At 37.9% G+C, this 18,793-nt stretch overlaps 2 protein-coding genes across 2 annotated transcripts; both read right to left on the bottom strand.

The window, feature by feature from the left end:
- Positions 1-1,739: 1,739 nt before the first annotated feature.
- LOC102958559 (olfactory receptor 8K1) lies at positions 1,740-2,699 on the bottom strand. Its single transcript, XM_007088823.1, has one exon. It carries the CDS (start codon positions 2,697-2,699, stop codon positions 1,740-1,742), a length of 960 nt encoding a protein of 319 aa, XP_007088885.1.
- Positions 2,700-6,972: 4,273 nt separating this feature from the next.
- On the bottom strand, positions 6,973-7,917 carry LOC102958274 (olfactory receptor 8K5). The gene has a single exon (XM_007088822.2). The coding sequence runs from the start codon at positions 7,912-7,914 to the stop codon at positions 6,973-6,975; it is 942 nt and encodes a 313-aa protein (XP_007088884.1). The 5' UTR covers positions 7,915-7,917.
- Positions 7,918-18,793: the final 10,876 nt, after the last annotated feature.

Genomic DNA, 18,793 nt, shown 5'->3' with positions numbered 1-18,793 from the left:
TGTGGATACCAATGGAAATGAAAAGGACTGTGCAGTACAATATAAACTGTTAGGCTAGAAAACAAAATGCGCTCATAACAACAAATAAGCTGATGGATAAGATCCAAAACCAACATGGTAAACAAAATCGATATGATCAGAGAACACAACTTTGTGTTCATCTTATTGTATTGAATTTATGTTTTATTTTAGTCAGTTCACTTTATTTAAAAAAATTAAAAAGTCTAGCTTTATTGAGATAATCGATAAAAACATTGTATAAAACTAAAGTATAAAACATAATGGTTTGATGTTTGTAATGTTTCATGGAATGATCGCTACCATCAGGCTAATTATCATATCCATCACCTCACTTATTTTTTCTATTTGTCGTGAGAAAATTTGAGATCAACTCTCTTCACAAAGGAAACTACAATACATTAAAGGAGGACAATATAAGCAAAATGCATGGATTTAGCACAAGGAGGGCATGGTTCATATATTGATTTAATTTCCCACAATTTTAACTTTTAATACTAGGGCAGATGGAAACAAACACTAGCGGGGGCGTGTACATATTTTAAAAGTCTAAAAAATATCCATGAAATAACAAAGATAATACAAAAATGTAAGGAGTCCATCCATTTGCTGAGTGAGTGCACAATGGAATGAAGCATCTTGTTAGCATAGTCCATGCAAAAGCGTCACTGTATATACAGGCTGAGGAAGGGGACCAAATAGACAGGCATGTCTCAGAGGCACCTGGGTGTCTCAGTCAGTTAAGCATCCTACTCTTGATCTCGGCTCAGGTCATAACCTCATGGTTTATGTTTGAACCCTACCTGCATCAGGAGCATGGAGCCTGCTTGGCTCTTTCTCCCTGTTTCTCTGCCCCAACTTCACTCATGCGCTCTCTCTCTCTCTCTCTCTCTGTCTCTGTCTCTCTCTCTCTCTCTCAAATATAAAAAAAATAAACTTAAAAAATAGCCTCATTTATCTTTAATCTTTGCTATTACTGCTATAGATTTTTCAAAATCTTGATGTCATTTTGATAGACGACCAAATAACTCCTTGATCTTGAGTTTGTTGATTCTAAATCAGCTTATCAGGAGCCTATGGTAAATCAAAGTTACTTATACAGTATGAGGACCTGTCAAGAGGGACCAAGAATCAGCCAATATTTTTCTCATGTTCTTAATGAAACAATCTTCCCAGATGACCCCTGTATCCTTGAAATAGAAAATATGAACTCAAGCCAACTGATAATATCATTCTGAGGTGTTATGCTTTCTTATTTAGCCTAGATTCTTGAAACGATTTGATCATGTTGTGTTATAATCACACATTTACTTACTCTCTTGCCTCCTGCCTAGCACACACAATCTTACCTATCATCAATACAAAATCACTACTATAAAAAACACATTAGTAATTTTCTGGCAAGTTTTATTCCATTTTGACTAAGATTTTTTTTTAACCTCTACAAACCCAAGTTCAATATGATTTGCCTACAACCTCCAATATGACCTTGGACATAACTTGGAACTTAAAATATCTGGCTATAATATTAATTAATTCATTCGTTCATTTATTCAATTGGAATGGAGAAGAATACAGGAAGATATAGGAGGAGTTTTGTCCAAAAAAGGAGGAACACAATCAATCAGGTAAAACATTTCTACTTTTTGATGCTATAATTGAACTGGTAGAGCATTAAACAAAGACTTTTGGCCCCACCTTAGCAACTGAACTGTATGGTATTAAGTGGGAATTTTGCATCGGTTGGTTAAAATTCTCTTCAGAGCATCTTTTACTTCTTTGTTCCTTAAGCTGTAGATCAATGGATTCAGCATAGGGATCACCAAGGTGTAAAACACAGAGGCCATCTTGTCACTATCAAAAGTATGGCTGGATTTGGGCTGCAGGTAAATAAACAATAATGTCCCATAGAACACGACCACCACAGTCAAATGGGAACTACAGGTTGAGAAGGCTTTGTATCTCCCCTCGGTTGAGTTCATTCTGAGGATGGCCACAAGAATAAACATGTAGGATATGAGAACAATCAAGAGGGAAGAGAGCAGGTTACAGCCTGAAAAACTTAAAATGATCAATTCTAATTCATGTGTGTCTGAACAGAGCATGGATATGAGAGGAAGGCAGTCACAGTAAAAATAACTGATAATGTTAGAGCCACAGAAGGACAATTTAAATAATTTGATTGTGAGAAAGAGCGACACAAATGTGCTGTAGAAATAAGGAATAAGGACCAGCGCCCAACGCACCTTCTCTGCCATGATGACCACGTAGAGGAGAGGTTTGCAGATGGCTACGTAGCGATCATAGGCCATTGCTGAAAGAATGAACAGTTCGGTGATGATGAAAATCTCAAAGACCGCCAGCTGGGTGGCACACCAATGGTAGGAAATTGTATTTTTGTGCACCACAAAGTTTACCATCATTTTTGGGCCGATGACAGTGGAGTAACCAAGATCAGTAATTGACAGATGTCTAAGGAAAAAGTACATGGGGGTATTTAGCTTGGAGTCCAAATGGGTCAAGATAACTATGCCCAGATTGCCTGTCACTGTGATCAAATATATGATGAGGAAGATTGCGAGGAGAGGTGCTTGCAGCCCAGGGTTGCTGGTGATCCCCAGGAGAATAAATTCAGTCACCTCAATCACTGCGGAATGATTCTGTTTCTCCATAGGATTCATCTTGGTAACCTGTGTAAGGTACAAAATCACTATGTATTATATTTGAGAGGCTATCTTTTAAAAGAATTTAAAATACTGTGCATGAGATAGAGATATACTCTCTTTACCTTGAAACATAAATGAAAACTCCTCTTCCCCTCAGGCCCAAACTACACGCACCTACACTCACACTGTAGTGCAAATGCCTAACAATCAGCTTTTTTAATTGTAATGTATTATAACGTAAATCTCTGAGATTAAGCTTTTGATTGCCAAGGCAGCGATTTCAAAAACATCGCTCTCAGATAAGCACGTTGCCAGGTACACAACTAGGGAAAGATCAGACCACCGCACTCATGAAGTCCCCCTTTTGGAAGGCCCTGGGTGACCTAGAGGGCTGACTGCTGGAGGTACCCTGCATTTCCCTTCCCAAGCTTTAATTCCTGCCTCCTAGGTTTTAAATTCACCGATGACGAGCAAACCCATGAAACTGCAAACATCCCATCCTTGACCCCAGTCAAGGCAGAACTCCAAGTCCTTTCCCCGACCTCTCTGAGACCAAGAATAGCATGGGTCCCCGGGCATTCCTAATTGATAGCTTCACTTTGATAGACTGAGACCCGCACACAACACATAGTAATGGAAACTTAATTTTTTAATGTTTATTTATTTATTTATTTATTTATTTAATTTTACAAATATTTTTTAATGTTTTTAATGTTTTATTAAACGTAATGTTTAATGTTTTTATTTTTGAGCGAGAGACAGAGCATGAGCAGGGGAGGGGCAGAAAGAGAGGGAGACACAGAATCTGAAGCAGGCTCCAGGCTCTGAGCTGTCAGCACAGAGTCTGACCTGGGGCTCAAACTCACAAACCCTGAGATCATGACCTGAGCCGAGGTCAGATGCTCAACTGACTGAGCCACCCAGGCACCCCAATGTTTACTTATTTTTGAGAGAGGCAGACAGAGCATGAGCGGGGAAGGGGCAGAGAGCGAGAGAGAGAGAGAGAGAGAGACCCAGAATCTGAACAGGCTGCAGGCTCTGAGGCTGTCAGCACAGAGCCTGACTTGGGGATCGAACTCAGGAAAGGTGAGCTCATGACCTGAGCTGAAGGCGGACGCTTAACCGACTGAACCACCCGGCACCCCTATATGTCTGCTTTTTAAAATTCTGAAGCCCAGAAAACAAACATGTACACCTCAACCATAAGATTTACCTTATTGACAATGATCATATCTGTTTAAAATAACAAGACATTAAAAAAACTTTTCAAATGGTTGACGGAGTGATGCAAAAGGTGATGTTCAGGAAACCTTTGACATTAAATATAGATCTCAATATTCTCACATTACTGCTCAGTCTATTTACACTCTACAAAATCTAATGCTGTACTATATTAATTTCAGAATATTGTTATTTGTATCATGTCCACGTTTGCCACATCTGTTATTTCTGCCTGGCGAATCACTTATACTAACAATCCTCCGATCATACACTCCTTTTGCACTAAAAGGGATTTGGCCAATCTAATTATTTATGAATTCTTCATGGAGATACATCTAAAGAGGCCCAGTGGAAAGAAGAATACAAATGGATATCAAGCACTGATGGGGAACTCATTACGTGCCTGACACTTTTCTGAGCACTTTACATAGATTAACTCATATGATGCATACAGTAATTCTAGAAAATCGATGGTAGGACCGTATCCATGTGAACGTCAAGGAAATGACTAAGGTCACTCAGATAATAAGTGGTGGGGTCAAAATTAAAAAAAAAGTTATTCTTTCTTCAGAATATATTCTCATAAACACAATGGGAGTCTTTCTCTCTATTAAGGTCACCCTGAGTCAGTAGGAAATGAATAGTTGAACAAGAGGAACATGAGGTAAATAAGGATACAGGAAGATTCTTGTTAAAACAAACGACAAAAGCAGTTATTTGACAACAAAGGTGATCTAATAGCACAGCTCAGAGTTCCAGAGAGTATATAATAGATCTCTCCTACACATTAATCCTATTGATGGCAGAAAAGTATATTGCAAAGGAAAAAGCAATTTTGCAGAGCATAATGCCCTTCAAGACTTTGGTGATGACCCAGTTTAAGCTGTACGTCCTGACATTTTCCAAGACCAGTGTTTTCTACTTACCTTACTGGAGAATCAACTTTGACTTTCTATTGTTTTCATCCTCACCGGTTGCTGCAGAATGTATTTAAACATTTCCCTGCCCCCTTGAGACTCATTCTGTTAAAGTTTTAATCCGACTCCAGAATTTAAAAAAAAAATGCATGTAATTACTTGAGTGAGAGTACCATGGGTCTCTGAAATTATTCCTGGAGTATCCCATTGAGAAAGATCAGAAGTGTCTTGTATGGGTGTCTAAATGAATAAATTATACAATATCATTAAACACTGGGAATCATAAATATGCTCAGCATTTCAGTTCATGCACATATTAGTCATATTACACACATACTCTCTCTCTCTCTCTCTCTCTCACATGCACACACACACACACACACACACACAACTATGCAAGGGTAAATGAATGAATGACTTCCTATAAAAAGATAATGTGATATTGGATAGTACAGCATCCATTATCCAAAGATACTTTCACTAGATATATAATTATGGGCTAACATAAGGCAATGTTTTGCGACTTATATTGTTTCTGCCAATGTATCAGTGGTAAATCTTTTCTTTCCCTGTTCATGAAGTATCTTTCATCTCTGTTTTTAAGGATTTCTCATTATCATTGGGTTTTGGAAATTTGATTGAAATGTGGGTATACTTTCCTTTCTGTTTACCCTGCTTAGAATATTTTTAGCTTCTTAAATCTTTCAGATTCTAGTTAATGTTTTTTAATGAATTTGGAAAAAAAAACCATTCTGGCCAACATCTCTTGCAATGGTTTTTCTGTTCCACATTCTCTCTTTTTTCTACTTAGACCTACATTTAAATGTATAGTATACAGCTTGTTATTGTTCTGGAGATCATTTAGACAATTTTCAAAGTGTTTATTTAATTTTTGTTTTCCCTCTGGCTTCATTTTGGGTAGCCTCTATTGTGATATGCTTAAGTGAAGTTACTTCTTTTTCAGCTGTTGTTACTTTCGTCCAATTTATGTGTGTTTGTGTGTAATATTGTATTTTAATTTATAGAAGTTCCCTTGGGTCATCTTTAAATCTTTCATTTGTGTCCTCAAAAGGTGAGTGTTTTTATTAAAATTTTCAATACATTGAGCATATGTTTTCATATGTTTAATATGTTATAAAGTCCTTGCCTGGTAATTCTATCATCACTGTCATTTTAGAACCTATTTTAATTATTTCCTGGGTAGGATCACATGTTTCTTTCTTCACATGCCTTCACTTATATCTAGTACTTGTGATTGGATGCTGAATATTGTGAATTGTCTGTTAATGAAGACTATATATTTTTTATCTTCCTAAGATAATGCTAAGTTATAAACACTGTTAAACAATGTTCATAATGGTATAAACAAGTATTACTTGGCTTTTTTTGAGATTTGTTTTCAAACTATACGAACAGGAATCTGAAGTAGTTTTTACCTCAGATCTCTACTGGATGCCTAGGTGTTAAACATGGATTCTACACTCTGGCTTTCAGAAATTTTCATGTCTTCCTGCCTTATGTGACCCTGGAATTGTTCAGCTCATAATTCCATGCTCATTCTTTTAATCACTTGTGTACTTTCACTATAAACATTCCTAAGTTAGTGTTGAGCCATAAACTCAAGAAGACCTTGTAATGTAATTACTTTAAATGTAAATAAATTCAATTCTCCAAAGGTAGGAATTGGGGGAATTGATTTTTAAGAAATCATGATCCAACTATACATTATCTGCAAAAGATTCACTTTGTTTATACTTTGTTGTGGGTTCAGAAAATACAGAGTAAATAAGATTGCAAAGATACCTACCCCTTATCCCCTTCACCCCCCCCCAAAAAAAAAACTTGAAAGAAACAAACACACACTTAGTTTACTGATGCAGCATTTAATAAGGTTTCCAGTGGGAATAATGTAAAGTTCTATGGGATAACTAAAATAAACTTTGAATCAAAAGCAAGGAATATTTTAGGTGAGTGCATTTAATTAAGATCCAAAATATGAACTGAATATATATAAGTATATTGGTTAAATAGAAGAGATTGATTTGTACATGATAATTAGTCTTTGTTCTGGAGTCAAAAGGAATTAGATACATTATCAAGTGACATTTGCCTTTATCATTGTTTATTAGAACATTATTCCATATTGAATATTAGATACAAAGTTTGTGCTGATTCTTAAAGACCCTGTGGAAGGCAATTTTTACCTCTTTGTTTCTTAAGCTGTAGATCAAGGGGTTTAGCATGGGGATCACTAATGTGTAAAACACAGAAGCCATTTTATCAGTATCAAAGGAGTGGGCAGATTTGGGCTGCATGTACATAAATAGTAGAGATCCATAGAACACAATCACCACTGTCAAATGAGACCCACACGTGGAGAAAGCTTTTTTCCTACCCTCTGCAGAATGCATTTGAAATATGGATATCAGAATTAGTATGTAAGACACGAGGACTACCAGCAGGGAAGAGATCAAATTAAATGCTGAAAATAGTATGATCAACAATTCTATTTCTTGTGCATTTGAGCAGAGCATAAGTAACAAGGCAACATCATCACAGTAGAAATGACTGATGACATTAGAACCACAGAAGGTCAATGTAAAAATTTTAATAGTGAACATTAGAGCCTGAAAGGTACTGTAGAGGTATGGAATGCCCACTAGCATGTGACAAAGTCTCTGCGACATAATGACATTGTAGAGCAGAGGGTTACAGATGGCCAAATAGCGGTCATAGGCCATGGCCGACAAGATGAAAAATTCACTAATGATGAACATAAGGAAGAAAGCCAACTGTGTGGCACATGCATAATAAGAAATGGCATTTTGATCCACAACAAAATTTACCAGCATCTTGGGACAAATGACAGTAGAATTACCAAGATCAATGAAAGCCAGATGTTTGATAAAAAAATACATAGGTGTATGTAGGCGGGAGTCAACCTGGGTCAAGATGATCATGCCCAGGTTGCCCACCACTGTGACTGTATAGATGATGAGGAAGACCCCAAAAAGGGGAACCTGTAGCTCAGGCTGCCTTGTGACTCCCATCAGAATGAACTCCGTCAGTGATGTTAGATTCTGTTGGCCCATGTACTCCAGTTAGCTCTTCTGAGAAGACACAGAGAGGTTGCTATTAGCTTTCATGTAGTTCATTTAAATAAATTACAATATCTGTAGACACAATGTAAATATTTCTTTGTAGTGGGGATAGAAGAAGAATTTCCACGTCTTATTTTGAAACTAAAACAAATGATGGAATTATCTACTTCTCAGCGAGAGATCCACATGAAACAAATGTACTGGGATAGCCGATTAAACTTTAAATAGAGCCAACAATATTTGGAACATACCCATTGATTTTTAAAAAGCCACACAAGATTGGCAAAGATGTTGGTGTAGGAGGATGCTGGGCTCACTGCGTCCTGCTGGTCACTTAGATTCCACCCACGTTGGCCTAGATAACCCAGAAAACCACCAGAAGACTAGCAGAACGGAATCTCTGGAGCCAAGCATAGACAAGAGGCCTACCGAAGAGGGTAGGAAGGGCAGAAAGGTGGTGAGTGTTACACGGACTGGCGGGAGGGAGCTAGGACAGTGGAGGGGCATCCCACTGGGCAAGGCAGAGCCCCTGAAGTCTGGCTTGCAGAGAGGAGAGGCCCGATTCTGTGAGTTATGACAGCCAGCGGGACTTAACATCTGGAATGTTAAAAGTCAACAGCTCTGCTCTCAGAGAGTGGGGAGGGTGAGAGGACACCGGCAGGGAGAGTTGTTGAACCCCAGAAGGACAGAGCTCAGCAGGGGAACAAAGGCACTGGCAAGTGCCATTTCCCTCTCCCATCCCTCAGCGTAATTCTAAAGGGAACCAGTTCCCTTCACCGAACTTGCTTGCACCCTGCAAACGCCCAATGCTGTGCTTCTGTGGATCCATGCCTCCGATGGGCATGCCTCCCTCCCAGGGCTGCAGGGTCCCTCCCACAGAGGACCACCAAGGGCAAAGCTAGCTAAGCCTGCCCCACCATCCCCTGTGCAACATGTGGAACCACCCCGTCTAATATGCCCTTGGCCAAATCCCATCTAAGCAGCACCATAAGCCTGGCAGTGTGCAAGCAGCCCAGACAAGGGCCACACCACTCCACAGTGAGTCCTGCCCCTGGGAGAGGAGAAAATAAGGTACACACCAGTCTGACAGTGGCCCCAGTGATGGGCTAGGGGCAGACATCAGGTCTGACTGCGGCCCCACTCACCAACTCAAGTTACTCCAGACAGCACAGGAGAAGTGCCCTTCAAGTTGGAGCTACCACAGGGACTACCCAAAGGACAAAATGGAAGAATTATCCTCAAAAGAAACTCCAGGAAGTAGCAACAGCTAAAAGATTGATCAAAACTGATTTAAGAAATACAACAGAACAAGAACTTAGAATAATAGTCATAAAATTAATCGCTGGGCTTGATAAAAAGTATAGAGAACAGCAGAGAATCTATTGCTACAGAGATCAAGGGACTCAAAAATAGTCATGAGGAATTAAAAAATGCTATAAATGAGGTGCAAAATAAAATGGAGGCGGCCATAGCACGGATTGAAGAGGTAGAGGAGAGAATAGGTGAATTACAAGATAAAATTATGGAAAAAGGGGAAGCTGAGAAAAAGAGAGATAAAAAAATCCATGAGTATGAGGGGAGAATTAGAGAACTAAGTGATGCAATCAAACGGAATAATATCCATATCATAGGAATTCCAGAAGAAGAAGAAGAGAGGTAAAGGGGCTGAAGGTGTACTTGAACAAATCATAGCTGAGAAGTTCCTGATCTGGGGAAGGAAACAGGCATTGATATCCAAGAGGGAACAGAGAACTCCCTTCAGATGTAACTTGAATTGATCTTCTGCATGACATATCAGGGTGAAACTGGCAAAATACAATGATAGAGAGAATTCTGAAAGCAGCTAGGGATAAACAAGCCCTAACATACAAAGGTAGACACATAAGACGAGTGGCAGACCTATCTACTGAAACTTGGCAGGCCAGAAAGGAATGGCAGGAAATCTTCAATGTGATGAACAGGAAAAATATGCAGCCAAGAATCTTTTACCCAGCAAGTCTGTCATTCAGAATAGAAGGAGAGATAAAGCTTCTCCCAAACAAGCAAAAACTGAAGGAATTCATCACCAGTAAACCAGCCCTACAAGAGATCCTAAAGGGGACTCTATGAGTGAAATGTTGCAAGGACTACAAAGTACCAGAGACATCACTACAAGCATGAAACATATAGACATCACAATGACTCTAAACCCACATCTTTCAATAATAGTACTGAATGTAAGTGGACTAAATGCTCCAACCAGAAGACATAGGGTATCAGAATGGATTAAAAAAACAAGACCCATCTATTTGCTGTCTACAAGAGTCTCATTTTAGGCCTGAGGACACCTTCAGATTGAAAGTGAGGGGATGGAGAACTATCTATCATGCTCCTGGAAGTCAAAAGAAAGCTGGAGTAGACATACTTATAGCAGACAAACTAGACTTTAAATTAAAAGGCTGTAACAAGAGATGAAGAAGGGCATTATATAATAATCACAGGTCTATCCATCAGGAAGAGCTAACAATTATAAATGTATATGCACCGAATACAGGAGTCCCCAAATATATAAAACAATTACTCACAAACATAAGCAACCTTGTTGATAAGAATGTGGTAACTGCAGGGGACTTTAATGCCCCACTTACAACAATGGATAGATTATCTAGACACAGGATCAATAAAGAAACCAGGGCCCTGAATGATACATTGGATCAGATGGACTTGACAGATATATTTAGAACTCTGCATCCCAAAGCAACAAAATATACTTTCTTCTCGAGGGCACATGGAACATCCTCCAAGATAGATCACATACTGGGTCACAAAACAGACCTTCATAAGTATAAAAGAATTGAGATCATACCATGCACACTTTCAGACCACAATGCTATGAAACTTGAAATCAACCACAGGAAAAAGTCTGGAAAACCTCCAAAAACATGGAGATTAAGTAATACCCTACTAAAAAATGAATGGGTCAACCAGGTAATTAGAGAAGAAATTAAACAATATATGGAAAACATGAAAATGAAAATACAACAATCCAAATGCTTTGGTATGCAGCAAAGGCAGTCCTGAGAGAAAAATGCATTGCAATCCAGGCGTTTCTCAAGAAACAAGAAAAATCCCAAATACAAAATCTAACAGCACACCTAAAGGAAATAGAAGCAGAACAGCAAAGGCAGCCTAAACCCAGCAGAAGAAGAGAAATAATAAAGATCAGAGCAGAAATAAACAATATCGAATCTAAAAAAACTGTAGAGCAGATCAACAAAACCAAGAGTTGGTTTTTTGAAAAAATAGACAAAATTGATAAACCTCTAGCCAGGCTTCTCAAAAAGAAAAGGGAGATGACCCAAATAGATAAAATCATGAATGAAAATGGAATTATTACAACCAATCTCTCAGAAATACAAGCAATTATCAAGGAATACTATGAAAGATTATATGCCAACAAACTGGACAACCTGGAAGAAATAGACAAATTCCTAAGCACCCACACACTTCCAAAACTCAAATAGAAAGATAGAAAATTTGAAAAGACCCATAACCAGTGAAGAAATTGAATCAGTTATCAAAAATCTCCCAACAAATAAGAGTCCAGGACCAGATGGCTTCCCTGCAGAATTCTAGCAGACATTTAAAGCAGAGATAATACCTATCCTTCTCAAGCTTTTCCAAAAAATAGAAAGGGAAGGAAAACTTCCAGACTCATTCTATGATGCAAGCATACTTTGATTCCCAAACCAGACCCAGCAAAAAGAGAGAACTAAAGGCCAATATCTCTGATGAACATGGATGCAAAAATTCTCAACAAGATACTAACAAATCAAATTCAACAGCATATAAAAAGAATTATTCACCATGATCAAGTGGGATTCATCCTTGGGCTGCAGAGCTGGTTCAATATTTGCAAATCAATCAATGTGATATATCACCTTAACAAAAGAAAAGATAAGAACCATATGATCCTGTCAATCGATGCAGAAAAAGCATTTGACAAAATTCAGCATCACTTCTTAATAAAAACTCTCAAGAAAGTTGGGATAGAAGGAACATACTTAAACATCATAAAAGCCATTTATGAGAAGCCCATAGCTAATATCATCCTCAGTGGGGAAAAACTGAGAGCTTTCCTCCTGAGATCCGGAACACGACAGGGATGTCCACTCTCACTGCTGTTGTTTAACATAGTGTTGGAGGTTCTAGCATCAGCAATCAGACAACAAAAGGAAATCAAAGGCATTAAAGTTGGCAAAGATGAAATCAGGCTTTCACTTTTTGCAGATAACATGATATTATACATGGAAAACCAAATAGACTCCACCAAGAGTCTCCTAGAACTGATACATAAATTCAGCAAAGTTGCAGGATAAAAAATCAATGTACAGAAATCAGTTGCGTTCTTATACACTAATAATGAAGCAACAGAAAGACAAATAAAGAAACTGATCCCATTCACAATTGCACCAAGCAGCATAAAATACCTAGGAATAAATCTAACCAAAGATGTACAGGTTCTGTATGCTGAAAACTATAGAAAGCTTATGAAGGAAATTGAAGAAGATATAAAGAAATGGAAAAACATTCTGTGCTCTTGGATTGGGAGAATAAATATTGTTAAAATGTCAATACTACCCAAAGCTATCTACACATTCAATGCAATCCTAGTCAAAATTGCACCAGCATTCTTCTCGAACCTAGAACAAGCAATCCTAAAATTTGTATGGAACCACAAAAGTCCCCGAATCGCCAAAGTAATATTGAAGAAGACCAAAGCAGGAGGCGTCACAATCCCAGACTTTAGCCTCTACTACAAAGCTGTCATCATCAAGACAGCATGGTATTGGCACAAAAACAGACACATAGACCAATGGAATAGAATAGAGACTCCAGAATTGGACCCACAAAAGTATGGCCAACTAATCTTTGACAAAGCAGGAAAGAACATCCAAAGGAAAAAGGACAGTCTCTTTAACAAATGGTGCTAAAATGAACAAATCAGGAGACTATAGGTGCTGGTGAGGGTGTGGAGAAACTGGAACCCTCCAGCACTGTTGGTGGGAATGCAAACTGGTGCAGCTGCTCTGGAAAACAGTGTGAAGGTTCCTCAAAAAATTAAAAATAGATCCACCCTATGACCCAGCAATAGCCCTGCTAGGAATCTACCCAAGGGATACAGGAGCGCTGATGCATAGGGGCACTTGTTCCCCAATGTTTATAGCAGCACTCTCAACAATAGCCAAATTATGGAAAGAGCCTAAATGTCCATCAACTGACGAATGGATAAAGAAGATGTGGTTTATATATACAAGGGAATACTACTTGGCAATGAGAAAGAATGAAATCTGGCCTTTTGTAGCAACGTGGATGGAACTGGAGAGTGTGATGCTAAGTGAAATAAGCCATACAGAGAAAGACAGATACCATATGTTTTCACTCTTATGTGGATCCTGAGAAAATTAATAGAAACCCATGGGGGAAGGGAAGGAAAGAAAAAAGAGGTTAAAGTGGGAGAGAGCCAAAGCATAAGAGACTCTTAAAAACTGAGAACAAACTGAGGGTTGGTGGGGGGTGGAGGGAGGGGAAAGTGGGTGATGGGCATTGAGGAGGGCTCCTGTTGGGATGAGCACTGGGTGTTGTATGGAAACCAATCTGACAATAAATTTTATATTTAAAAAACGAAATAAAATAAAAGTCTATTCATAAAAAAAGTAAAAAGCCATACAAGCATTAATACAGATTTATTAGACTTTATTTCATCTACACAATGGTATCAATTTTCCTTTTGTACACTTCCATTTTTGTATGATAATTCCAGTGAAATTTTGATATTCTTAATGAAAGAAGCAGAAATAATCTGGAGGTAATGCAGTTTAAGATTTAGGTTCCTCATTTGCATTTTCAAGGCCATGAATGAGGCTTTAGGCATGAACTAACAAAGTAATATATCTTTGTAAATGTCGCAAATGTAAAATATTTTAACCTTGATCAATTAAGCTCATTTTCTCTCTCCCTTCCAACTTCTCCATCATCCTTCAGCTAATGTCAAGATAGTTTGTCATGTCTGAGGACATTTGTGGGATCCAGTTAGAGAGAGGTTGAGTAAACAATACTTTATTTGATGGTTACTGAATATATCTATATGGTTCAAAATCAATGATATTTATCACTGAAAAGTGCCATCCATTTGGTGTAAGAATAGCTGTTAAGAACACTCCTACCACCCAATATGCTGAGATGTATGTCATTAATAAGAACATATTTATGGATATTATGATGCTTTTTTTTGAAAAACAGAGAGAGATAGAGACAGAGACAGAGACAGCATGAGTGAGGGAGGGGGAGGGGCAGAGAGAGAGAGGGAGAGAGAGAATCCTAAGCAGGCTCTGCATTGTCAGTACAGAGCCCCACGTGGGACTCCAACTCACAAACCCTGAGATCATGACCTGAGCCAAAATCAGGCTTACCTGATTGAGCCACCCAGGCACCCCAAGATTTTATGATGCTTTTGATTATTAGTTTTAGAGCTGAACTTTAAGATTATGTTTCCATTGTAAATAAATATTCACATTTACATTGCAACTTACATGCATAGTTTTATTTCTTCTCTTTTAATTTTTTTTTTTAACATTCATTTATTTTCGAGACAGAGAGAGAGAGAGAGTACAAGCAGGGAAGGGTCAGAGAGAGGGAGACAGAGGATTGGGAGCAGGCTCCAAGCTGTCAGCACAGAGCCCATTGTGGGATTTGAACTCACAAATCATGACCTCATGACCTGAGCTGAAATCAAGAGTCTGCCGCGTAACTGACTGAGCGACCCAAGCTCCCCTATTTCTTTTTTTTTTTTTTAAAGAACGATCTCAAATTAGGATAAGCCTCAAAATGCACAAGGTTTGGATCCACTCCTGCTAAAATATACAGTTTATATCAATATTCAGGGATTTTGAATATTGAATTTTACATGCTATATTGCCTCTGCTTTGCTTATTTATATGCATAGATTGATTCTTCCACTGTGGATATGATAAGGTCTATAAAACATTTAACATGTTTATTTGAGTGTTTATTATGTCAATTTATTTCTCAAATTCCACAAAGGGATATACGTAGGGCACAACACTGTGATTTGCAAATATTTCTGATAAGTGTCGCCTTCATTTCATAAAATTTACATTGGAAGTCAGTGAAACAAAGTGATTGAAGACAGTGAAACTGCTTTAGCTCAACCCACCTGGATTCCCTTCCTTTCCCACTGTTTTTCAGTGAACGTTCGGAACTCTGTTAGCATGATTTTCAAGTGGAGAAGGAATTGGAATTGAACATATTCAGTCAGATAAAATACAGAATAGAATTACTTTCACGTAACGAGATGTGTAGCTTTAGTCAGTACAACTAGCAGTCCAAGGGGGTTAAGGTAGACACTTCTACCTATCAGATGAAACTCCCGGGAGCCTACCACAGGCCAGCTGGAGTCTGAAGCTACCTGGGGGCAGCTGGCAGATTTCTAAGAATCTGATAATTTTTAGTGTTGAGTCAGCCAGTTTGATCCCCGGAGTGGGCATGGACAAGAGAGGCAGTACTGGAGATACCAGCCCATTTTCCTGGATGATATTGTCTATTGTTTCTCCATTGAGTTCCTCCCTGCTTTCAGGGCCCTTCCTCTTTTGCACGAATAAGCTCCAAGGGTCGCCGGACCTGCTGTCATGGGTTTTCCCGCAGAACGGAAAATGCACCGGCTTAACAAAGGGATTCAGAATTCTGGTACCAATCCCACCACTTTGAAGTCGTCAAAGTATTGCTAAGAACTAGTCTAATGTTTATTGAGTTTCTCTCCACTTTCAGTGTCAGTTTTTACCTCTCTATGAAGATATCTGGATTCTTTCGCCCTGTTTTTTTTCTCTTTTAATTTTTATTTTATTATAAAAATAATTGACATGAGATCTACATTGTTAAAAGATTTTTAACTCTACAACACAGCATTGTTAACTAGGCATGATGTTGTATGACACATCTCTAGATCTTACTCATCTCACATAACTGAAACTTTATACCTGTTGATTAGCAATTCCCCATATGATCTAGGAACCCTGCTTCTGAGTATTTATCAAAAAGAATGGCTATTATGGTCTTAAAGAGATATTAACACCCTATCCATTCTTATTTTGAAAAGGATATCTGATCAGTTTTGAACATCTTTTTTTTTTTAATTTTTTTTTAACGTTTATTTATTATTGAGAGACAGAGAGACACGGAGCATGAGCAGGGGAGGGGCCCAGAGATGGAGAGACACAGAATCTGAAGCAGGCTCCAGGCCCTGAGCTGTCAGCACAGAGCCCAACGCGGGGCTCCAACCCACAAACCGCCAGATGGTGACCTGAGCCAAAGTCAGATGCTTAGCCTACTGAGCCACCCAGGCGCCCCAGTTTTGAACATCTTGATGCATACATTTAAAATACTTCCATTTAGGGCTAACCATTAAAACAGGATATAAAAAATGACATATTGAAAATGACTTTTCAATCTTCAGACATGTTAATATGACGTAGGAATTATTTGGGGTTCAGGGCTTTCTCCATAATTCTTAAAAGTCATTCTATTTATTTTCCAGGCTATTCAATCAGTTTATAAATCCCATTCTGAATAAAGAAATCAAGTAGGAAGCAAATCAGTCAGGGAAAAAAACCAAAAAAACAAACAACTAAAATATTTACAAGCTCATGCCTTGGAGTCCTTATATTAAAATTATTTGTAGTTTATAAAATATTGCATGGGTAATAATATATCTTAAAATATTCTTTTTCAAATATTTCATTGGATACATTCATACTAAAGAATATTATTAAATATTACATAGGACACATATTACAAATTATTTGTTGTTAATATGAAATCCATATGTAACTGGGCATTCTGTAGTTTATATAGAAATCCTAACCTTAACAGTTTCTAGTTGATGAGACCAATATTGATTTTTTCAGATGCTTTTGGCTTCCTCTTCACTTGTAATATCCAAATTCCACTATCAACTCTCACAGATCAAATGGATCTATGACACATAGTCAATTCATAGGATTTAGTGCCCTAAAAAGACAATTCTCCTCCCCGGAACCCCGGTTAACAAAAAGTATAATGAATTTTTGTGGTGTGTTGGAAAGAATCTGCTGTCAGTGACCATGGGAGTGTCCATGATCAGAAGCCAGGAATCATGAGAAATTACCAGCATCCAAGTGATAATCAAAATTAACAAGTCCTATCTACTCACCTTTAATAGACTGGATTTTCTTCTCCTAAATTACTCTTACTCTTCCTTTGGGCAGGGAGAATTTATGTTTCTCCTCTTCTTTGCAATGCTCCCTGAGGAAGTTACATGTAATTCATTCAGATGAAAGTGCCCAAATCATCTGAGAGATATTTTGAAGTTGCTTTGTGGTACCTACTAATTATCGAGGATATCCTACATATTCCCTAGTGAAAAAATGTAAGGGACAATTCAAGGAAAGGAACAAAACAACGTAAATGATAATGTACAGCTCCATGGAGACCTACAGGATATAAATACACTCATTCAGAGTCAGTGATGAAAGTAACAATGGAAAATAGTTTGACATCAGCTTTATCCCAGTAAAACTGGAATAGCTCCAAAAATCATGGATACATTTGACAATAACATCATAATTGGACAAGAATTTTTCTTGGACTTTATTATTAGAATACAAGCATATCAGTAGGCACTGGGTTAAAATACATCATTTAACCTCAGTAAGATAGATATTACTATTTCCATATTCAAAGGACACCAAACTCAGATGACTTGCCGAAAGTCACATGGCTGACAAGTAGAAGATTTGAAATTAAAGCCTCATCTTTAAATGACTGATATACATGCCTTGACCTTTCATATGGCAAACCTGTAACCATGATTGTAATGCAATGTATTGCCATAATGATTGCCTCAAGTATAATGTTTCCTGAGCTGAGATCCTACCAATCTTTGATTCCCATGAACTGTACTCATTAAGAGTAAAATCTATTGTCTTGTTCTCAAATTCACTAATTGTTCTTTTGTGCAGTATCTAGTTTGCTGTAAAAAAAATAATGAATAAGAGATGCCTGAGTGGCTCAGTCAGTTAAGCGCCTGAAGCTTGATTTCAGCTCAGGTCATGATCTCAAAGTTTATGAGCTTGAGCCCTATGTCTGGCTCTGTACTGAGAGCCTGGTTGGCGTTCTTTCTCTCCTGCTTGAGATTCTCTCTCTCCCTCTCTCTGCCCCTCCCCTGCTTGTGGTCTCTCTCTCTCTCTCTCTCTCTCTCTCAAAATAAATAAATAAACTTAAAAAAAAGAATAATAAAATGCTTATGACTGATATTACCTCCTGCCCCTAGTAACTCATTTAGGTTCTCTATCATAATTCCTGTTTCTCTTTTTAATATCCATGTTTTCCTTTAAATTCTTGCAAATATTTGCAATTGTTTTAAAGTCCTAATCTGCTATTTCTATTATCTCTGTTATTTCTAGGTCTAATACCGATGATTTGCTTTTCCTGGGATTATGGATAACATTTTCCTGTTTTTTCAACCTGCAGAGAAATATAACTTTAGATGCTAAACCTTTCAAACATTCTGCAGTTGAGTAGAGAATTGTTACATCTTTCTTTAAACAGTGTTGAGTTTTCTTTTGGCAAGGAGTTTGTTTACTTTTATTTACTTGACATTCTACTTAATCCTGTTGAAAGTTAATATTGAGCTGTGTTAAAATGGAGTCTAGTGAATCTTTTCCTCTGGGGTGAGTTCTTTTCTCTTTTGCTATCTCCACTGGAAGCCCTATATAGTCAATAAATTTCCTCACTAAGTGTTGACAGAATTTAAATATATCTGATATATCTTGTG

The sequence above is a fragment of the Panthera tigris genome, chromosome D1 (genome assembly GCF_018350195.1).
Source record: "Panthera tigris isolate Pti1 chromosome D1, P.tigris_Pti1_mat1.1, whole genome shotgun sequence".
NCBI classification, from domain to species: Eukaryota; Metazoa; Chordata; class Mammalia; order Carnivora; family Felidae; genus Panthera; species Panthera tigris.
Note: the sequence above shows the minus strand (reverse complement) of the source record. Positions and strands in the feature narration are given on the sequence as shown.